Source organism: Chaetodon auriga, chromosome 9, assembly GCF_051107435.1.
Source record: "Chaetodon auriga isolate fChaAug3 chromosome 9, fChaAug3.hap1, whole genome shotgun sequence".
Taxonomy (NCBI): domain Eukaryota; kingdom Metazoa; phylum Chordata; class Actinopteri; order Chaetodontiformes; family Chaetodontidae; genus Chaetodon; species Chaetodon auriga.
The window spans coordinates 14,887,033-14,910,360 of record NC_135082.1 but is presented as its reverse complement, the minus strand read 5'-3'; the positions used below and the strand labels follow the sequence as shown (position 1 = coordinate 14,910,360).

At 41.1% G+C, this 23,328-nt stretch overlaps 3 protein-coding genes and 2 pseudogenes across 11 annotated transcripts in view; all 5 read right to left on the bottom strand.

Moving 5' to 3' along the window:
- Nucleotides 1-19,211, bottom strand: part of LOC143325543 (protocadherin alpha-8-like) — a 53,444-nt gene extending 34,233 nt beyond the window's left edge. Inside the window, exon 1 of the mRNA XM_076738695.1 lies at nucleotides 16,629-19,211. Coding sequence (XP_076594810.1) covers nucleotides 16,629-19,007 — 2,379 coding nt within the window. The 5' untranslated portion in view covers nucleotides 19,008-19,211. The remainder of the gene's footprint in view (nucleotides 1-16,628) is intronic.
- LOC143325537 (protocadherin alpha-C2-like) overlaps nucleotides 1-23,328 on the bottom strand; it is a 190,493-nt gene that overhangs the window by 133,708 nt on the left and 33,457 nt on the right. The window contains exon 1 of one of the 8 annotated variants that reach the window (XM_076738679.1): nucleotides 10,106-13,051. The exons of 5 other annotated variants lie outside the window; for them this stretch is intronic. In XM_076738679.1, coding sequence (XP_076594794.1) covers nucleotides 10,106-12,478 — 2,373 coding nt within the window. In that variant the 5' untranslated portion in view covers nucleotides 12,479-13,051. Of the gene's footprint in view, nucleotides 1-33; nucleotides 3,553-3,597; nucleotides 5,992-10,105; nucleotides 13,052-23,328 lie in introns of those variants that run through there. 2 more of the 8 variants (XM_076738665.1, XM_076738674.1) reach the window with 2 other exon arrangements.
- LOC143325545 (protocadherin alpha-3 pseudogene) lies at nucleotides 6,359-10,080 on the bottom strand (annotated as a pseudogene).
- On the bottom strand, nucleotides 13,269-16,619 carry LOC143325539 (protocadherin beta-15-like). Its single transcript, XM_076738694.1, has one exon. It carries the CDS (start codon nucleotides 15,949-15,951, stop codon nucleotides 13,315-13,317), a length of 2,637 nt encoding a protein of 878 aa, XP_076594809.1. The 5' UTR covers nucleotides 15,952-16,619; the 3' UTR covers nucleotides 13,269-13,314.
- LOC143326165 (protocadherin alpha-3 pseudogene) lies at nucleotides 19,528-23,326 on the bottom strand (annotated as a pseudogene). The gene is made up of 2 exons (XR_013077607.1): nucleotides 19,944-23,326; nucleotides 19,528-19,533 (listed from the first exon to the last, which is right to left on the bottom strand). The product of XR_013077607.1 is annotated as a protocadherin alpha-3 pseudogene (transcript).

The following is a 23,328-nucleotide window of genomic DNA, read 5'->3' as shown; positions in this document are numbered from 1 at the left end:
GGAAAATCAAAACATCCAAAGCATTAGACTCACCTCTCCAGATGCCCTCCTCCTGTCAGGGAGCACCAGAGTATTCGCATGGCTGCCAGGGACTATAGTAGATCCTATACTCATTCTGGGTCCAACTAACATGTACCGCTTGTCTCCTGATCTGTACTGGATGCTGTGACACAGTGTCCCATCATAATTAGTCTCTTGCAGATATTTTGAAGTATAGTCTGTAGATTTGGAGCACTGCATTGCAATCAGCACGATGATACTGATGATAAAAAGAACTGAAACTGAGCCCAAAGTTATCATCAGATAAAAAGTCACATCGTTCCCCTCTTCAACCGTTGCTGCACTTTTAACATCAGAAGCCGCAAAAGCCTCTTTGGGCTCCACAACTTTGACAATCACAGTAGCTGTTGCTGAGAGGGAAACGTTGCCATTGTCTTTGACCAGTATGAGCAGTTTGTGCTCACCCTCGTCTGTCTCTGTGAATGAGCGAAGTGTTCTGATCTGTCCTGTATAGCGGTCCAAACCAAAGAGACTGTGGTCAGTGACTTCCTGCAGTGAGAACAGTAACCAGCCGTTATATCCTATATCAGCGTCATAGGCTCTGACTTTGGTCACCAGGTGTCCTGCGTTGACATTGCGTGGAATCTCCTCCACACCTTCAGCAGAACCGTTGGAGCTGAGTGGATACAGGATGACTGGAGCGTTGTCGTTCTGATCCAGAATGAACACGTTCACTGTGACGTTGCTGCTCAGTGACGGAGTTCCAGAATCAGTGGCAACAACTTGGAACTGGAAAGTTTTCACTGTTTCAAAGTCGAAACTTTTTAGCGCAACGATGTCCCCATTTTCAGGGTTAACGTTTAGGAAAGAGGTCAGCACATTTTCTCCTGCCGTATTCCTTGAAATAAGATATGAAATTAGAGCATTGCTACCCTCATCATCATCACGAGCTGTCACTGATAAAATAGACGCTCCCGGGTTGTTATTTTCAGCTATGTAGAAAATATATGGGTTCTGTGAAAACTCTGGCCTGTTGTCATTCACATCTGACACAACGATGTTTATAGTTTTGTCTGATGTTAAGGGTGGTTCACCTGTATCTTTAGCAACAATTGTTACAGTGTATTGCGATTGTTGCTCTCGATCCAAAAGCGATTTGGTGACCAGAGAATACATGTTATTTTGTAAAGATGGAGTTATTATAAAAGGAAGGTCTCGGTCTATGTAGCAGACAACTTTTCCGTTAAGACCGGAGTCCGAATCTCTAACACTAATTAAGGCCACTGTGGTTCCTGGTTTTGAATTTTCTGGGAGCGCATGTGAAAAAGACGTCACTTCAATCTCTGGCGCGTTGTCGTTTACATCAACAATATGTATAATAACGCTCTTGTCTGTAGCCAATGTTGCCGCACCTTTGTCGGATGCCTGGATGTCAATTTCGTATCTCCCAGATTCTTCAAAATCTATAGGCCCTGCAACAGTAATTACTCCAGTCACTGAATTTAAATTAAAACGTGCACTCGCCTGTGCATCCACGTCATTGCCAAAGGAATATACAACCTCACCATTCGATCCCTCATCCAAATCTGTTGCATTAACTTGAATAACAGTTGTCCCAAGAGGAGAATTTTCTTTTAGATGGACAGTATAGGAATCCTCAGTGAAAACTGGGGAGTTATCATTGGCGTCGGAGACGTCAACAATTATTGTCATGTTACCAGATCGTGGAGGTTTACCTCCGTCAATGGCTGTCAGGAGTAACACGTGGTTTTTGACCGACTCTCTATCAAGTGGCTTTTGAAGAATTAAACTGGGAGTTTTTCGGTCTTCGCCACGATCTTTTACTTCCAAGCGAAAATGATCATTATGACTCAGCCTGTACTGCTGAACGGACAGCGAACCACTGTCAGCATCACGCGCACCTTTTAGCTGAAATCGTGCTCCTGGTAATGCCGATTCGGAAATCTCTAATATCTTTTCATTTTCGGGGAAACTCGGTGCGTGGTCGTTCACATCCACAATCTCCACTGCGACATAGTGGACCTCCAGTGGGTTTTCTAACACGGTTTTTAAGTCAATCACACAAACCTTGCTTCGGTCGCAAACTTCCTCTCTGTCAATTTTCCCGTTCACATACAACATACCGTCGTCCTTATTCACTCGAAAAGGAGGCTCTGTTGAGCCATAAACAATGCGGTACCCCCTCTCTGACAGCGTCGTCTTGTCAAGACCCAAATCTTTAGCAATATTTCCAACAACAGTTCCTTCTTTCATTTCTTCCGAGATGGAATATCGGAATTGTCCTGAAGCTCTGCTCCAAAACGTAACCAAAACGACTATGTAGGCAACCCACTTTGTCCGCTCTCTCCATGTCTCACGTCGTCTTTGTTCCATGGTGTGAAGATTAAACATTACATAAAAAGAATTCCACAGACCTTTACTCGTATACTAACGTGAAATCCCCCCGTCACATTCGTTTCCATAATCCAACCATTCTCCAACACAGCATTCGTATTTTGTTCTGAAGATAAATTGTATATTCAAGCCGTCAGCACGTAAAGGGCTCTGTCAAGGATGGTTTTAGAAGAAGGGGATGGGTCTCGTGATTATGACGACAGCTTGTGGTGGTATTATTTAAGAATATACTGACACCATGTGATCAAGAATAACACTGCAGTAAGTATTTTTACAGCAGCAAAAATACATTAAAACGTGAACATTGCACAAAAACATAACTTTTTTTTTCCTCTCTCAAAAATGCATACCATATCACAATTTACAAGACACAACGGAGGCAAACATGTCTGTTCACCTTCACTCAACAGATCGTCCATGGAAACATAAACTTTTGGATTACATTATATCAGTAATCACCAGCATGCTTCATGTGAGAATATCGCTTTTTGCCCAAGAGGAGACTTACTTAAGAATGTTTCAGCACCACGGACAGCGACAGCTTGCTCTCAGATAAACCACCAGCGCATTTCTTCCACCACACGGAGATGGATAAGATTGTAATTCCAATAAAAATAAGGAAAATGTATTCTAAGGAGACGTGTCAGTCATATGCCACACCAGTGAGAAACAGACGTCTGAATCTGTGATGCAACTAATTACAGCAGCTCTCTTTACTTGCATTTTTATGTAACTACTCAATTTGGAGCTTGTTGAAAATTGCCAACAATTTGTCCATACCTATAGTCCATTTTCCGGCACCTATCAGCTCAGCATCAACATTTTAACAAAACAGCAAAAACTAGTTGGCTTTACTAAAAGTTACATTTTCTGTAATCTGCAGAAGAGGACCGATAAATGCATGAAAGATTTTTCTTTCCATTTACTTCCTATATGGACATTAATAAGTTACATTCCATAAATAAATAATAAAATAAAATAAAATAAAATAAAATAAAATAAAATAAAATAAAATAAAATAAAATAAATCTAAAGAAACTGAAACACATATGTTCATGATAGGTGCACAAACCTCAGATTTGGGAGCATGTAATTCAATTTCAATTTCACAAATCTCAGCCAATGTTATTTACACTAAATTAGGCTCACTTGCAGGAATGAGAGTCAAACTTTTGATCTTACCTCTTCAGACGCACGTCTCCTGTCTGGGACCATAAGAGTATTCGCATGGCTGCCAGGGACTATAGTAGATCCTATACTCATTCTGGGTCCAACTAACATGTACCGCTTGTCTCCTGATCTGTACTGGATGCTGTGACACAGTGTCCCATCATAATTAGTCTCTTGTAGATATTTAGAAGTATAGTCTGTAGATTTGGAGCACTGCATTGCTATCAGCACGATGATACTGATGATAAAAAGAACTGAAACTGAGCCCAAAGTTATCATCAGATAAAAAGTCACATCATTCCCCTCTTCAACCGTTGCTGCACTTTTAACATCAGAAGCCGCAAAAGCCTCTTTGGGCTCCACAACTTTGACAATCACAGTAGCTGTTGCTGAGAGGGAAACGTTGCCATTGTCTTTGACCAGTATGAGCAGTTTGTGCTCAGCCTCGTCTGTCTCTGTGAATGAGCGAAGTGTTCTGATCTGTCCTGTATAGCGGTCCAAACCAAAGAGACTGTGGTCAGTGACTTCCTGCAGTGAAAACAGTAACCAGCCGTTATATCCTATATCAGCGTCATAGGCTCTGACTTTGGTCACCAGGTGTCCTGCGTTGACATTGCGGGGAATCTCCTCCACACCTTCAGCAGAACCGTTGGAGCTGAGTGGATACAGGATGACTGGAGCGTTGTCGTTCTGATCCAGAATGAACACGTTCACTGTGACGTTGCTGCTCAGTGACGGAGTTCCAGAATCAGTGGCAACAACTTGGAACTGGAAAGTTTTCACTGTTTCGAAGTCGAAACTTTTCAGGGCCAGAACATCTCCATTTTCGGAGTTTATATTTAGAAACGATGTCACTTTATTTTCATAACCTATATCTCTGAGGATATGATATGAAATGAGAGCATTGTCTCCCTCGTCATGATCAGACGCTCTTACAGAAAACACAGATCCTCCTGGGGGATTATTTTCAGTGATGTAGAAAGTATATGGACTCAGTGAAAACTTGGGACTGTTATCATTCGTATCTGAAACAAACACGCTTATTGTCTTTTTGGATGTCAAAGCTGGTTCACCTGTGTCTTTAGCGATTATTGTAATATCATATTTTGATTGTTGTTCCCTGTCAAGCTGTGACTTAGTGACAACAGCAAACATGTTATCTTGTATTGATGTAGTTAATGTAAAGGGACTGTCTTCGGAGACATAACTGATTATTTTGCCATTCATTCCAGAGTCTAAATCAGTAATGCTGATTAGTGCTACGGTTGTCCCTGGTCTAGAATCCTCTGAAACAGCACTTGACAACGATGCTACTTCTATCTCAGGAGGATTATCGTTTGTATCTCCAATTTTAATGATAACACTTTTATCTGTTCTGAATGGAATGATTCCCTTATCAGAGGCCTGTATATCAATGTCATAGCTGTCTTGCTCCTCAAAGTCTACACCACCTTTCACAATTATCTCCCCAGTAACAGAGTTGATATCAAATAGTTCTCGAATTCTGCCTTTTACATTGCTACCAAATGAATAAACAACTTCCCCATTAGGGCCCTCGTCCAAGTCGGTTGCGTTTACTTGAATGACTGTTGTTCCAATTGGGGCGTTCTCTTGTAGCACAACTAAATATGTATCTTTGGTGAAAACTGGCATATTGTCATTAACATCCAGAACATCTATGTATATTTCAACTGTGCCTGTCTTTGGGGGGTTTCCGCCATCTATAGCTGTCAGCACCAATCTGTGGCTCCTTTTGGCCTCTCTGTCAAGCTGTCTCTGTAATTGTAAAATCGGAGTTTTGCCATCTCTCCCGCGGTCTTTAATTTCGAGACGAAAATGGTCAGTCTGACTGATTTTGTACTGTTGGACAGAGTTGGTACCACCATCTGGGTCGTGTGCGTTTTGCAACTGATATCGTGCCCCTGGCAAGGCAGACTCTGAGATCTCTAGCCTCGTTGTTTTTTCTGGAAATGTGGGAGAGTGGTCGTTCAAATCTGTTATCTCCACGGTGACATAATGTACTTCCAGTGGGTTTTCGAGAACAGTTTTCAGGTTAATTAAACATGAACTGCTCTCTTTACATACTTCTTCCCGGTCGATTTTCTTGTTCGCATAAAGGACGCCGTCATTCTCATTTACCTTGAAAAGAGGTTCAGTCGAGCCGGGCATAATACGGAATCCCCTCTGCTTCATCAAATTCAGGTCTATTCCCAAATCTTTAGCTATATTCCCAACAAAGGTTCCCTCTTTGAGCTCTTCAGATATCGAGTATCTCAATTGCGCCGAGGCTGCTCTCAAAAATAAAAATAAAACCAAAACGACGAACAAACGTGGCCGCAGTCGCCATGTCTCACATCCTCTTTGTTTCATGTTTTGAGGTAAAACCACGAATCGAAACCCGTCCATTATCGTCCACTTGTCAAGATGAGTGTCTCCATGAAAGCTTGAAATATATTTCTATCTCTTTGGAGGGTATTTCACAAAATACAAAAACGGTGACCGTGCGCTTATTCGAAGTCTGCCAGCTAAAGGTTTTCTGACGAGACTGAACGTAATAGTGACGGACTCGGAAATGTCCTGTGCTAAGACGCTATTAGGCGTTATACTGATAAGGTACTGCCACCTTGTGAATGTGTGTGATAACACATTCAACTACGTTAATATTATCGATACTAAGTGACACTATGCATGTTCAAATGCATTTTACTGAAAAAGTTCAACATATAGGTTCAGAATTAATCCGACGTCAACATCGTGGTCAAGGACGTAATAAAAAAAATATCCTTAAATCGGCAAATATATCGATTTAAAATATCTACTCACCTCTCCAGATGCCTTCCTCCTGTCAGGAAGCACCAGTGTATTCGCATGGCTGCCAGGGACTATAGTAGATCCTATACTCATTCTGGGTCCAACTAACATGTACCGCTTGTCTCCTGATCTGTACTGGATGCTGTGACACAGTGTCCCATCATAATTAGTCTCCTGTAGATATTTTGAAGTATAGTCTGTTGATTTGGAGCACTGCATTGCAATCAGCACGATGATACTGATGATAAAAAGAACTGAAACTGAGCCCAAAGTTATCATCAGATAAAAAGTCACATCATTCCCCTCTTCAACCGTTGCTGCACTTTTAACATCAGAAGCTGCAAAAGCCTCTTTGGGCTCCACAACTTTGACAATCACAGTAGCTGTTGCTGAGAGGGAAACGTTGCCATTGTCTTTGACCAGTATGAGCAGTTTGTGCTCAGCCTCGTCTGTCTCTGTGAATGAGCGAAGTGTTCTGATCTGTCCTGTATAGCGGTCCAAACCAAAGAGACTGTGGTCAGTGACTTCCTGCAGTGAAAACAACAACCAGCCGTTATATCCTATATCAGCGTCATAGGCTCTGACTTTGGTCACCAAGTGTCCTGCATTGACATTTCGGGGAATCTCCTCCACACCTTCAGCAGAACCGTTGGAGCTGAGTGGATACAGGATGACTGGAGCGTTGTCGTTCTGATCCAGAATGAACACGTTCACTGTGACGTTGCTGCTCAGTGACGGAGTTCCAGAATCAGTGGCAACAACTTGGAACTGGAAAGTTTTCACTGTTTCAAAATCGAAACATTTTAGCGCGGTGATGTGTCCATTTTCAGAGTTTACATTTAGGAATGATGTTACATCATTTCCTCTAGCAATACGATATGAAATGACTGCATTGTCATTTTCATCATTGTCCCTTGCGCTTACAGAGAATATTGATGCTCCAGCAACGTTATTTTCGACCAGATAAAAATGTAATGGATTTTGATCGAAATGTGGACTGTTGTCATTTACATCTGATATCTGAATGTTGAGAGTTTTATAAGTGGATAAGGGAGGTTCACCACAATCAGTGGCTTGTATTGTTATGTCAAAATGTGACATCTCCTCTCGATCCAGAAATCCCTTTGTGACAACTGAATATGTATTCTCCTTATAAGAAGGTTTTAATTCAAAAGGAACTTCCTCTGTTATGCTTGATATTATTTTTCCATTCACACCAGAGTCTTTATCTGTCACACTAATCAGAGAAATAATTGTGCCAGGCTTTGAATCCTCAGACACTGTATTTGACAGTGATGTTACTTCTATTTCTGGTGGATTATCATTGACGTCTTTTATCTTTATAATGACTCTACACCGACTTGTTAATGGAGGAGTTCCTTTGTCCGATGCTTGAACGTCGAGCTTATAAATCTCGGATTCCTCAAAATCCAACACTCCTTTCAGTTTAATTTGCCCACTTAAACTATCCAATTCAAAGATGTCATAAACTTTACGTACTAATGTTTTGCTCAGACTGTACTCTATTTCGCCATTAGTCCCTTCGTCTGGATCAACCGCTTTCACTCTTGTAACACTCGTGCCAACTGGGACGTTTTCATATATTTCTGTTTGGTATGTTTCCTGATTAAATATCGGACGATTATCATTAATATCAAGAACAGTAATTGAAACATTAAGTGTCCCTGATCTTTGAGGTTTACCTCCATCAACTGCAGTAACAAACAGCAAGTGTTTATCCGTTTGTTCTCTGTCTAAGGGCTTCCTCAGAACTAAAAATGGCATTTTGTCTTCATCGCTTTGGCTAATATCTATTTCAAAGTGATCAATTGGCGTTAATGTATATGTACGAATAGAGTTAATTCCAGCATCAGGATCACGAGCCGCATGCAGCTCAAATCGAGTTCCTGGAGATGCATGTTCAAATATTTCAAAATACTGATCCTTTTCGGGAAAAGTGGGGGAGTGATCATTTACATCAGCAATTTCCACAACAACATAGTGTATTTCCAAAGGGTTTTCAACAAGGATTTTCAACTCAATTAAGCATGCGCCACTTCCCTGACACAGCTCCTCTCTGTCGATTTTTTTACGTATCTGCAAGGCACCATTGTCCGGGTTTACCTCGAATAAAGCGTCCTTAGATCCAGACACAACACGGAACCGTCGTTCAGCTAAAGAGGTTTTGTCCAGTCCGAGATCCTTCGCAACATTTCCAACAGCAGTTCCCTCTTTCATCTCTTCTGGAATAGAGTACCGTAATTCAGCCAAAGCCTGCTCTACGAAAATCACCAGTAGAAGAAAATGAAAAGTAAACCAGCAGTGGTCGCTTGGTCGACATCGTCTTTCGCTCCCCATCGTTATCCAGCAAAAAATATACACGCACAGGACCGTATTTCTGCTGCAATTCAAGAGTGTATATCCGAGCCGTTCAGTACCGCCTGTGTAGAAAACACGCCACGCCGTGTCATTCGTCTCGCATGCTGAAGTCAAATGTATCCTCTGCTGTGAGGTACCAAACAAAAGCTTTCTAAGGGGAGGGACGGATGGTCCTTTATGGCCTTACTGATGTAACAGTGACACCAAGAGGGCAACATTTTGGACGATTTCAAGCTGTTAAAATGTCATTTTTCGTCAGAAAATCCAACTGGAGATATGACAACAGAAGCGGACATAAAGCAAGTTGTGAAGAACATCATGATCACGACCGCTTAACGCTGTAGAAAAGGCTCCAACATCGTCGGGGTTATGTGTTATTGTTTTCTCTGCCCCAGATACACAAAAAAGAAACTGTAAAGACGTGAAATGCATACCCACCAAGAATTGAAACAGTCAACACTTCAAAGCGGCAATAGAAATGAAGTGTAAGAGGAAACAAATGATCATAATACTGACTATGTATGCATTAGCTTTGCGCATATTCTTCCTTCAAAACAGCAGTCAGTGCATTTCAGTACCACGGATAGCTATTCCAAGCAGACTCGCAGCCTTTTTTTCTGCTTAAATATTATGCCTTTCACACAATGATGATGAATACTACCAACACCAATAACTAACACTATCCAGGCAAAACTGGTCGGACGATGACGTCGTGTCGCTTGCCAAAAAGTGTTCAGGTCGGACGCTAATAACTGTAACCTGGTTATGTGGCAGACGGCCGTTGTTTCCACGTCCAGTAATGGTCCAGTCAGACCCTCTCTTACAAACCAGGGCATCTTGATCGTGTTATAGCTATGAACAAAAGCAAACGCGTGTGGCTTTTTTCTTTCATTTATTATTATTATTATTATTATTATTATTATTATTATTATTATTATTATTAGTTTAATAGAAGGCCACTTTAGTGCCATCTGTTTGCATGTGAAATGGTTGTGATCAGACGTACACGGCACAAAGACTACTATTAGTCAACGCAAATTTTTTTTATACACAAAAAAACCATTTACACCGTTTATGCAGCTCTGTCTACACGTGAGTCATGTTACTGTTATTGTGCATCAGCCAGCGGCTCTTGCCAACAGAAGCAGGAAGCTGAGTCCAACACCAAAGGAACGTGACAAAATCTGTCCTTTTGGAAACAGAAGATGAACTAGAATCTGTCTCAAATATTTCTGAGCTGAATTTCTGAAGACACAAGTCCACAAACCTCAAATAAAGTGAGGCAGATCTGAACAGAAGACAAGACACGTGCTACATATTAAAGTCTTACCTCTCCAGAAGCCCTCCTCCTGTCAGGAAGCACCAATGTATTCGCATGGCTGCCAGGGACTATAGTAGATCCTATACTCATTCTGGGTCCAACTAACATGTACCGCTTGTCTCCTGATCTGTACTGGATGCTGTGACACAGTGTCCCATCATAATTAGTCTCCTGTAGATATTTAGATGTATAGTCTGTGGATTTGGAGCACTGCATTGCAATCAGCACGATGATACTGATGATAAAAAGAACTGAAACTGAGCCCAAAGTTATCATCAGATAAAAAGTCACATCATTCCCCTCTTCAACCGTTGCTGCACTTTTAACATCAGAAGCTGCAAAAGCCTCTTTGGGCTCCACAACTTTGACAATCACAGTAGCTGTTGCTGAGAGGGAAACGTTGCCATTGTCTTTGACCAGTATGAGCAGTTTGTGCTCAGCCTCGTCTGTCTCTGTGAATGAGCGAAGTGTTCTGATCTGTCCTGTATAGCGGTCCAAACCAAAGAGACTGTGGTCAGTGACTTCCTGCAGTGAAAAGAGTAACCAGCCGTTATATCCTATATCAGCGTCATAGGCTCTGACTTTGGTCACCAGGTGTCCTGCGTTGACATTGCGGGGAATCTCCTCCACACCTTCAGCAGAACCGTTGGAGCTGAGTGGATACAGGATGACTGGAGCGTTGTCGTTCTGATCCAGAATGAAGACGTTCACTGTGACGTTGCTGCTCAGTGACGGAGTTCCAGAATCAGTGGCAACAACTTGGAACTGGAAAGTTTTCACTGTTTCAAAGTCGAAACATTTTAGCGCGGTGATGTGTCCATTTTCAGAGTTTACATTTAGGAATGATGCTACATCATTTTCACTTCCTTCTCTAAGTATATGGTAAGAAATGAGTGCATTGTCATTCAAGTCTTTGTCCGTTGCGCTTACAGAGAATATTGATGCTCCAGCAACGTTATTCTCTGAGAGATAAAATTGTAATGGACTTTGAGAGAATTGTGGTCTGTTGTCATTTACATCTGATATCTGAATGTTTAGGGTTTTATAAGTGGATAAGGGAGGTTCACCACAATCAGTGGCTTGTATTTTTATTTCATAATGTGACACCTCCTCTCGATCTAAAAATCCCTTCGTGACAACTGAATATATGTTTTCTTTATAAGAAGGTTTTAATTCAAAAGGTACATCAGAAGTTATGCTTGATATTATTTTTCCATTCATACCAGAGTCTTTATCTGTCACACTAATAAGTGAAATAACAGTGCCAGGCTTTGAATCTTCAGACACTGTATTTGACAGTGATGTTACTTCTATGTCTGGTGGATTATCATTGACGTCTTTTATCTTTATAATGACTCTACATCCTCCCGTTAATGGAGGAGTTCCTTTGTCCGACGCTTCTACGTCGAGTTTATAAATCTCTGATTCCTCAAAATCCAACACTCCTTTCAGTTTAATTTGTCCACTTAAACTATCCAATTCAAAGATGTCATAAACTTTACGTACTAATGTTTTGCTCAGGCTGTACTCTATTTCGCCATTAGTCCCTTCGTCTGGATCAACCGCTTTCACTCTTGTAACAGTACTACCAACTGGGACGTTTTCATATATTTCTATTTGGTATGTTTCCTGACTAAATACCGGACGATTATCATTACTGTCAAGAACAGTTATTGAAACATTAAGTGTCCCTGATCTTTGAGGTTTACCTCCATCAACTGCAGTAACAAACAGATCGTGTTTATCCTTTTGCTCTCTGTCTAATGATTTCTTCAACACTAAAAATGGTAGTTTGTCCTCATCGCTTTGACCAACATCTATATCAAAGTGATCGTTTGGTGTTAATGTATATGTACGTATTGAGTTAATTCCAGCATCAGGATCACGGGCCGCATGCAGCTGGAACCTAGTTCCTGGAGGTGCCTGTTCCGCTATTTGTAATTGCTGATGCTTTTCGGGAAAATCTGGCGAGTGATCATTTACATCAGTAATTTCTACAACAATATGGTGCATTTCCAAAGGGTTTTCAACAAGGATTTTCAGCTCCATTATGCATACACCACTTCCCTGACACAGCTCCTCTCTGTCAATTTTTTTACGTATCTGCAAGGCACCATTGTCCGGGTTTACCTCGAATAAAGCGTCCTTAGATCCAGACACAACACGGAACCGTCGGTCAGTTAAAGATGTTTTGTCCAGTCCGAGATCCTTCGCAACATTTCCAACAGCAGTTCCCTCTTTCATCTCTTCTGCAACAGAGTACCTTAATTCAGCCAAAGCCTGCTCTCCGAAAATCCCCAGTAAGAGAAAATGAAAAGCAAACCAACAATTGCCACTTGATCGACATCGTCTTTCGCTCCCCATCGTTATCCAAGAGTTCATGAACACACGCTTGTTTCAGTCGTAAATCAGTTCTCTGCATCCGAGCACCGCACAGTTACATCCAACACTCGTTCTTTCATCAGATATATCTTGCAGTGAGGGACCAAACAAAAGCTTTTTTAGGGGAGGGACGATATTCTGTATACGCTCATTGATGTTACACTGACACCAAGTGGACATATGATCCAACATTTAACTGTTTAAAGACGAACAACTTCATATATTTCCTCGGAAAATCTGCGTGGAACGATCAAGACAAAAGTGGAGAAATCGTTTCATTAAAAAGAGGACGACTGAAGCGTTTTACTCTTCAGGTTATATTCTTCCTAAGGTTACATTTTCTTGCAAATTAACGACCTGATGAAATATCACTATTTCACACGTTTAATCAAGATTTTACGACCCGTTCACCCTATTCACCCTGGACACAGTCAGGCCTGGGTATTTCAGTACCCTGGATAGCGATCTCTGCTCTTCATATAGCCGATGTCCATTGGCAATGCGTTCTGTGCTCAACAAGCACTTTGGAAGATGCTGGAACAAATGCATTCATAACACTAACAACAAGTGCAGGTCAGGGCTGGTTGGAAGTTTAATTGGCAGATCCGCGTCAAAATTTGCTGACCACACATTGTCAAAATGGAGTACCTTCTTTTCAATGGGAGACAATTATTTATTCCATGAATCTGAAACATGTCTGATAATTATCATTGTCTTCAGAGTATATTGATATTTACTGGGGAGATAAACAATATGGGCTAGAAGAACAGTAAGCAATCTTTGGATTATTAAAATGACTAGCAGACTTGCAAACAGTAAAAACTAATCTAAAGCTTTTATAGATTAGTTCTTAAACACAGCCGGACAACACTAACTTCTGTGAGAAAAAGCAAAAAGTGTAAAAAGAACTGAAATACTGTGACACAGATCCCAGCAGGGAGTGTCACATTTGGTTGACATGTTGTGACGTTCCTGTTTTCTGGATTTATTTTTTTTTTTTTTTTACTGTTGAGGCTAATTATATACGGAGATTTTTGACATATGTTCGTCCAAGTATTTTCACAGTCAAAGGCACATTGAAAGTGTTTGCTCGGAAACTTTGAAGCCCTGTATATTTGAAGTCTTACCTCTCCAGATGCCCTCCTCCTGTCAGGAAGCACCAGTGTGTTCGCATGGCTGCCAGGGACTATAGTAGATCCTATACTCATTCTGGGTCCAACTAACATGTACCGCTTGTCTCCTGATCTGTACTGGATGCTGTGACACAGTGTCCCATCATAATTAGTCTCTTGCAGATATTTAGAAGTATAGTCTGTTGTTTTAGAGCACTGCATTGCAATCAGCACGATGATACTGATGATAAAAAGAACTGAAACTGAGCCCAAAGTTATCATCAGATAAAAAGTCACATCATTCCCCTCTTCAACCGTTGCTGCACTTTTAACATCAGAAGCCGCAAAAGCCTCTTTGGGCTCCACAACTTTGACAATCACAGTAGCTGTTGCTGAGAGGGAAACGTTGCCATTGTCTTTGACCAGTATGAGCAGTTTGTGCTCAGCCTCGTCTGTCTCTGTGAATGAGCGAAGTGTTCTGATCTGTCCTGTATAGCGGTCCAAACCAAACAGACTGTGGTCAGTGACTTCCTGCAGTGAAAAGAGTAACCAGCCGTTATATCCTATATCAGCGTCATAAGCTCTGACTTTGGTCACCAGGTGTCCTGCGTTGACATTGCGTGGAATCTCCTCCACACCTTCAGCAGAACCGTTGGAGCTGAGTGGATACAGGATGACTGGAGCGTTGTCGTTCTGATCCAGAATGAACACGTTCACTGTGACGTTGCTGCTCAGTGACGGAGTTCCAGAATCAGTGGCAACAACTTGGAACTGGAAAGTTTTTACTGTTTCAAAGTCGAAACTTTTTAGTGCCAGAATATCTCCATTTTCAGAGTTTATATTTAGAAATGATGTCACTTTATTTTCATAACCTACATCTCTGAGGATATGATACGAAATGAGAGCATTATCTCCCTCGTCACGATCAGAAGCAATTACAGAAAACACCGACGCCCCTGGAGGATTATTCTCAGTGACATAAAAATTATATCGGCTCATTGAAAACTCTGGCCTGTTGTCGTTTACGTCAAATACAACAACTCGTAATGTCTTTTCAGATGTCAAAGCTGGTTCACCTGCATCTGTCGCGATTATTGTTACATCAAAAACAGATTTGTTTTCCCTGTCAAGCTGTGACTTTGTCACGACTGCGTACATGTTGTCCTGTATTGACGGCGTTAGTGTGAAAGGGGCATCACCTCTAACAAAGCTGACAACTTTTCCGTTCACCCCAGAGTCCAAATCGGTAATACTGATAAGTGCTACCGTCGTTCCTGGTCGAGAATCCTCTGAAATTTTGTCAGACAACGACGTTACCTCAATGACAGGTGCGTTGTCATTTATGTCTTTAATATTTACAGTAACGCTTTTATCCGTTCTAAGTGGAACAGCACCGCTGTCAGATGCTTGGATATCTATCTCATAACTCTCATCCACTTCGTAGTCTAATTGTCCTCTCACACTTATCTCACCTGTGTTTGGGTTGACATCAAACAGCTCGCGCACCTTACTATTCACATTGCCAAAATAATAACTAACATTTCCATTTAAACCATCGTCCAAATCTGTGGCGTTTACTCTTATGACTAGTGTTCCAGTTGGTGAATTTTCATTTATCTCTGCAGAGTAGACATCTTTTGTGAAAACTGGTGCGTTATCATTCACATCTAAAATGTCTATTAATATCTCCATGCTCCCTGATTTTGGAGGTTTACCCCCATCCAGGGCTGTAAGCAGCAGTTTATGGCTGCTAGAGGCTTCTCTGTCTAATGGGCTTTGTAATTGTAAAATAGGCACTTTACCGTCTTTCCCGCGATCTTTCACTTCCAGGCGAAAATTATTATTTGGACTTAGTTTATACTGCTGAACGGAATTCACACCACCATCTGGATCGAGCGCAGCATGCAACTGAAATCTGGTTCCCGGTAAAGTGGACTCTGAAATCTCAAGCCTTTTGTTGTTCTCTGGGAAAGAGGGCGAATGGTCATTCACGTCTAACACTTCCACGGCAACGTAATGGATCTCCAGTGGGTTCTCTAGCACGGTTTTAAGGTTAATCAAGCACACACTGGTCCGCTGGCATATTTCCTCTCGGTCAATATTACGATCTACATATAAAATCCCGTCGTTTTCGTTTACCCGGAAAAGGGGTTCAGTGGAGCCAGAAACAATACGAAATCCCCTTGCTTTAAATATAAGTGGATCAATTCCCAGATCCTTTGCTATATTCCCAACAGCGGTGCCTTCTTTGATCTCCTCCGATATAGAGTATCTTATCTGTGCCGACGCCTTGCTGAGAATCAAACTCAAAGCCAGCACCAAGGCGATCCATTTTCCTTCTTGTTGACCGCTTCGTTCCATTGTCTGGTGCCAGCAGATGAATCCAAAAACCGCAAAGTACACCTAAGCTACAGAATGTTTATATATCCATCAGTTAAAGAAAATAATCCATCTCTGACAAAGCGCAGGGTTCGTGTGGACGAGAAAATCGGTAAAACAAAATCACAATCGGAGGATAATGGTCTGCCCTCCTGAATGCTTCAGAGGCAGTCTCTCAGACCTACGTATGCATGGTGAACCGATGTGAAGCGTATTTCTGGTTGTTTAGTGCCACCGTGCGACAATATAATCTTACAACCAAACACTGCACGCAGAGGCGCTTCGCTGACAATCCCCAATTGAATCAATTTGACTCACGCTTCAGAAATGATTAATCAAGACATTGCATATTCCTTTCGTTCATTTTATGTTTGAAAGTCAAATACAACGACTTCATCCGAAAAAAGGCAGATCTAAAACACTGTCAGTACGAAAAATCATGACATAGCTAGCAAAGACAGATGCTTTCTATTACATACTGTCAATAAAAAGATGGAAGTATTATCTTTCTAAAACTCACACCCATTGCTGAACCAATGAAAAGCTTATGGTAGTTCTACTAATTTAGAAAGTGTTCACAGTCACTGAGATGTTGATTTCTGCTTTATGAATGAGATTCTCCACAACAGCCTGAAAAATAATATTGAAAAATGCCTTACCTCTGAAGTCGCAGACCTCCTGTCAGGGAGCACAAGTGTATTTGCATGGCTGCCAGGGACAATAGTAGATCCTATACTCATTCTGGGTCCAACTAACATGTACCGCTTGTCTCCTGATCTGTACTGGATGCTGTGACACAGTGTCCCATCATAATTAGTCTCTTGTAGATATTTTGAAGTATAGTCTGTAGATTTGGAGCACTGCATTGCAATCAACACGATGATACTGATGATAAAAAGAACTGAAACTGAGCCCAAAGTTATCATCAGATAAAAAGTCACATCATTCCCCTCTTCAACCGTTGCTGCACTTTTAACATCAGAAGCTGCAAAAGCCTCTTTGGGCTCCACAACTTTGGCAATCACAGTAGCTGTTGCTGAGAGGGAAACGTTGCCATTGTCTTTGACCAGTATGAGCAGTTTATGCTCAGCCTCGTCTGTCTCTGTGAATGAGCGAAGTGTTCTGATCTGTCCTGTATAGCGCTCCAAACCAAACAGACTGTGGTCAGTGACTTCCTGCAGTGAAAAGAGTAACCAGCCGTTATATCCTATATCAGCGTCATAGGCTCTGACTTTGGTCACCAGGTGACCTGCGTTGACATTGCGGGGAATCTCCTCCACACCTTCAGCAGAACCGTTGGAGCTGAGTGGATACAGGATGACTGGAGCGTTGTCGTTCTGATCCAGAATGAACACGTTCACTGTGACGTTGCTGCTCAGTGACGGAGTTCCAGAATCAGTGGCAACAACTTGGAACTGGAAAGTTTTTATTGTTTCAAAGTCGAAACTTTTTAGTGCAGATATTTGTCCATTTTCTGAATTGATATTTAGAAAAGACATTATATCAGTTTGACTCCCATCTCTCACGATATGATATGAAATTACTGCATTGTCATCCAAATCTTTGTCCGTTGCACTTACAGAGAATATTGACCCTCCAGCCACATTATTTTCGACCAGATAAAACTGTAAAGGATTTTGATAGAAACATGGTCTGTTGTCATTCACATCTGATATCTGAATGTTGAGAGTTTTATAAGTGGATAAGGGAGGTTCACCACAATCAGTGGCTTTTATTGTTATGTAATAATGTGACACCTCCTCTCGATTCAAAAATCCCTTCGTGACAACTGAATATATGTTCTCCTTATAGGAAGGTTTTAATTCAAATGGCACGTCTGAGGTTATACTTGATATTATTTTTCCATTCATACCAGAGTCTTTATCTGTCACACTAATCAGAGAAATAATTGTGCCAGGCTTTGAATCTTCAGACACTGTGTTTGACAGTGATGTGACTTCAATTTCTGGTGGATTATCATTGACATCTATTATCTTGATCGTGACTCTACACTCACCGGTTAATGGTAGTGTCGCTTTATCTGATGCCTCAACGTCAAGTTTATAAACATCGTTTTCTTCATAGTCCACCACTCCCTTTATCCTAATCTCTCCAGTTAATTTGTCTAGCTCAAAATTTTCATAGATTTTCCGCCTCAAGGTTTTTCCAAGGCTATACTCAATTTCCCCATTAGTGCCTTCATCGGGATCCGTAGCATTCAGTCTAAATATTGAAGTGCCGACTGGAACATTTTCCCTTACAGAAATTTGGTAAATCTCTTGACTAAACATTGGACGATTGTCATTACTGTCAAGAACAACAACAGAAACGTTTAATGCCCCTGATCTTTGAGGTTTACCTCCATCAACTGCTGTAACCAGGAGCGTGTGTTTGTCCTTTTGTTCTCTGTCTAACGATTTCTTCAGCACTAAAAACGGAATTTTTTCCTCATCGCTTTCGCGGATGTCTAGTTCAAAATGTTCATTTGACGTTAAAGTGTACGTGCGAATCGAGTTAATTCCAGCATCGGGATCACGAGCTGTGTGCAGTTGAAATCGCCTTCCTGGCAATGTATGCTCAGCTATGTCGAATGTCTGTTCTCTTTCAGGAAAACTAGGAGAATGATCATTGACATCAGTAATTTCTACAACCACGTAGTGTATTTCCAAAGGATTTTCAACTAGGATCTTTAGCTCCATTAGACATGCACCACTGCCCTGACAGAGCTCCTCTCTGTCAATGTGTTTGTGGACGTATAATGCCCCATTATTCTGGTTAACTTCAAAAATAGCGTCCTTACTTCCCGACACAACGCGGAACCGTCGATTAGTCAAAGAGGTGATGTCAAGGCCAAGATCCTTTGCAACATTTCCAACAACAGTCCCCTCTTCCACCTCCTCTGGAACAGAGTATTTTATCTGAGCCAAAGCCTGTTTTCCGACAAGCAGCAGAAGAGCCAGCTGAAAAGCTAACCAAGAGCAATCCATTGTTCGCATTTTTGTATGTCTCCCCATCGTTATCCAGCAAAACGCATACATACACAGGAACCGGTTACTTTGACAAATACTTATTTATGTCCAACCGCTGAATTTCGCATATCTGCAAAACGCACCACCTGATTCCATTCGGTCGTGTGGTTGATCCAAATACTGTCTGTGATCTGTAAATCAGGAAACAAAAGCTTTGCAAGGGGAGGGACGAAGTCGTTTATGGTTTCCCGATGTAATAGTGACACCCAGAGGTATTTAGTCAGGGTAAACTCGGCAGCATCTTCTTTGTTTTTCTAAAAACGTCCCCCACAAAAACTGATGTAAATGACCTTAAAATAACAAAACGAGGTGATTGATGTCTCATGCTTGTAGGGATTTAGTAATTTATACTGTCCACTAATAATGTTTTAGAAATCATAAAACTAATACCATGCAATATGTTCCTTGAAACATGAATCTCTTTTTGATACGCTCATACTTTCAACATCATCACAGCAATCAGAGTTGTGGCCCAGCATTTCCCTCTTATGACAAAAGTAGCCCACTGTTAAGACAACCAAATCCATGCCTACTGCTAAAAACACCAAACAGAAAACACTGCAACATCTCCTCACTTTACAAACAATTGTTGGTTAGAGGTTGGAAAACTCTGGAACCCAATTGTGTCACATAAGTGCTACCCATATATTCTCACAGAAAGACTAAACTACTCAGTAACTTATTTGCATTGTTTTTATCTCTTCAACGAGCACTCGGCAAGATGGTTGAGACAATAGAATTCAAAGAAAGCTTAACAAAGCCATCATTAATATGTACATATGTTGCAAAACTTTACAAAAGCTACCTATATGTTTGTGTTTCATGGGAATTATATTTGGCACCATTCTCTGTACCAAACGCTCGGAGATATGTTAGAACTAAAACGTCTAGAAAATTATCATAAATAAATAAATAATCTATGTATGCAAACCTATCGAATAAAACTTTGCTCTTAAGTCTTACCTCTCCAGAAGCTCTCCTGTCAGGAAGCACCAGTGTATTCGCATGGCTGCCAGGGACTATAGTAGATCCAATACTCATTCTGGGTCCGACTAACATGTACCGCTTGTCTCCTGATCTGTACTGGATGCTGTGACACAGTGTCCCATCATAATTAGTCTCTTGTAGATATTTAGATGTATAGTCTGTTGATTTGGAGCACTGCATTGCAATCAGCACGATGATACTGATGATAAAAAGAACTGAAACTGAGCCCAAAGTTATCATCAGATAAAAAGTCACATCATTCCCCTCTTCAACCGTTGCTGCACTTTTAACATCAGAAGCTGCAAAAGCCTCTTTGGGCTCCACAACTTTGACAATCACAGTAGCTGTTGCTGAGAGGGAAACGTTGCCATTGTCTTTGACCAGTATGAGCAGTTTATGCTCAGCCTCGTCTGTCTCTGTGAATGAGCGAAGTGTTCTGATCTGTCCTGTATAGCGGTCCAAACCAAACAGACTGTGGCCAGTGACTTCCTGCAGTGAAAAGAGTAACCAGCCGTTATATCCTATATCAGCGTCATAGGCTCTGACTTTGGTCACCAGGTGTCCTGCGTTGACATTGCGGGGAATCTCCTCCACACCTTCAGCAGAACCGTTGGAGCTGAGTGGATACAGGATGACTGGAGCGTTGTCGTTCTGATCCAGAATGAACACGTTCACTGTGACGTTGCTGCTCAGTGACGGAGTTCCAGAATCTGTGGCAACAACTTGGAACTGGAAAGTTTTCACAGTTTCAAAATCGAAACTTTTCAGCGCGGATATCTGTCCGTTTTCAGAGTTCACATTTAGGAAAGACAGTATGTCGTTTCCACTCCCGTCTCTCACAATATGATAAGAAATGGCTGCATTGTCATCCAAATCTTTGTCCGTTGAGCTTACAGAGAATATTGACCCTCCAGCCACATTATTTTCGACCAGATAAAACTGTAAAGGATTTTGATCGAAATGTGGACTGTTGTCATTTACATCTGATATCTGAATGTTTAGGCGTTTATAAGTGGATAAGGGAGGTTCACCACAATCAGTGGCTTGTATTGTTATTTCATAATGTGACACCTCCTCTCGATCCAAAAATCCCTTTGTGACAACTGAATATGTGTTCTCCTTATACGAGGGCTTTAATTCAAACGGGACATCATTCGATATGTATGAAATTATTTTTCCATTAACACCGGAATCTTTATCCGTCACACTAAGTAGTGAAATAACAGTGCCAGGCTTTGAATCTTCAGACACTGTGTTTGACAGTGATGTTACTTCTATTTCTGGTGGATTATCATTTACATCTATTATCTGAAAAATGACTCTACACTCACCGGTTAATGGAGGTGTCCCTTTATCTGATGCCTCAACATCCAGTTCATAAACATCGTTTTCTTCATAGTCCACCACTCCCTTTATCCTAATCTCTCCAGTTAATTTGTCCAGTTCAAAAATGTCATACACTTTCTGCCTCAAGGTTTTTCCAAGGCTATACTCAATTTCCCCATTAGTGCCTTCATCAGGATCCGTAGCATTCATCTTAAATATTGAAGTGTCGAATGGAACGTTTTCTTTGATTGCAGTTTGATAAATCTCTTGACTAAACATTGGACGATTGTCATTACTGTCAAGAACAATAACAGAAACGTTTAATGTCCCTGATTTTTGAGGTTTACCTCCATCAACTGCTGTAACCAGGAGCGTGTGTTTGTCCTGTTGTTCTCTGTCTAACGATTTCTTCAGCACTAAAAATGGTATTTTCCCCGCATCACTTTGGCGGATATTTACTTCAAAATGATCATTTGACGTTAAAGTGTACGTGCGAATCGAGTTAATTCCAGCATCGGGATCACGAGCTGTGTGCAGTTGAAATCGCCTTCCTGGCAATGTATGCTCAGCTATTGCAAATCTCTGTTCTCTTTCAGGAAAAGTGGGAGAATGATCATTTACATCTGTAATTTCTACAACCACGTAGTGTATTTCCAAAGGATTTTCAACTAGGATCTTTAGCTCCATTAGACACGCACCACTGCCCTGACAGAGCTCCTCTCTGTCAATGTGTTTGTGGACGTATAATGCCCCATTATTCTGGTTAACTTCAAAAATAGCGTCCTTACTTCCCGACACAACGCGGAACCGTCGATCCCTCAAAGAGGTGATGTCGAGGCCAAGATCCTTTGCAACATTTCCAACAACAGTCCCCTCTTCCACCTCCTCTGGGATCGAGTACCTGATCTGAGCCAAAGCCTGTTTTCCGACAAGCAGCAGCAGTACAGCCAAACGAAGAGCCATCCAAGAGCAATCCCTTTTTCGAAATATTGTTTCGGTCCCCATCGTTATCCAACGACACACAACAGGCTATTAATTAGACAAATGATTCATTATGTCCAACCCGCTGAATGTCGCATCTTTACAGAACAAATAACGTGATTTTATCGGCTGGTCTGCTTGATTCAAGTGCCGTTTTCAGTCTCCTCAGATGTCAAACAAAAGGATAGTGAGGGGAGGGACAACGTCGTTTGTGCTTTCCTGGTGTCATAGTGACACCAAGAGGTAATTACTGAAAGGGAACTTAACCACGTATTCTTTCTTTTTATCGTTATTATTTATTTATTTTTAATAAAATGTGCTTCGAGGCGAAAGACCAGAAACTTTCGTGTCATGTTTTTTGAAAAACAGCAATTGAATTTCTGCTCTTTAACCTTGTTCTTTCGCTCTCCCTGATTAGTAGAAATAACAAAATAGGATAAACTATCTAATTTAAAACAACAACAACAACAACACTATCCATTGTGATTTTCTGATTTTGCATTACTGTTTGACCTGTATATGCACATCAGCACCATGGAAAGCAATCACAAGCACTCACACAGCCTTTCCCTCTGGTAATTCAGTATTAAAACAACAAAGTAAAAGTGCTCACTTAAATAAAAGCAATGCAACATCTTTGAACTGTCCAATGGGTTATTGGTTGGAAGTAAGTATCTTCTGACGATGAACAGTCAAAAACTCACTGCCAATTTATTTCAGTGAACTTTTCATTTCAGCACCATGGACAGGGATTACAATCAGACAGGGGCATGGATTGTCCTTTTCACAAAGGTTGAGCTCTTCTGTGTATTTCAAATGTAGTTCTTCATAACTTATCATAAATGAGACAATGAGAGATAATGGAAACTCAAATCTGTTGGAAATCGTACAAGAAAGAATTTCAGAATAAGTATCTGAGTTTGCTTTAGGTTCAGTTTAGTACTGCTCTCTGTGTGCAAAGGCACAGAAGCACAAGCACAAGCATACAAGAGCTGTATGCTTCAAATCATATTGTATAAAACTATGTTTTAAAAGT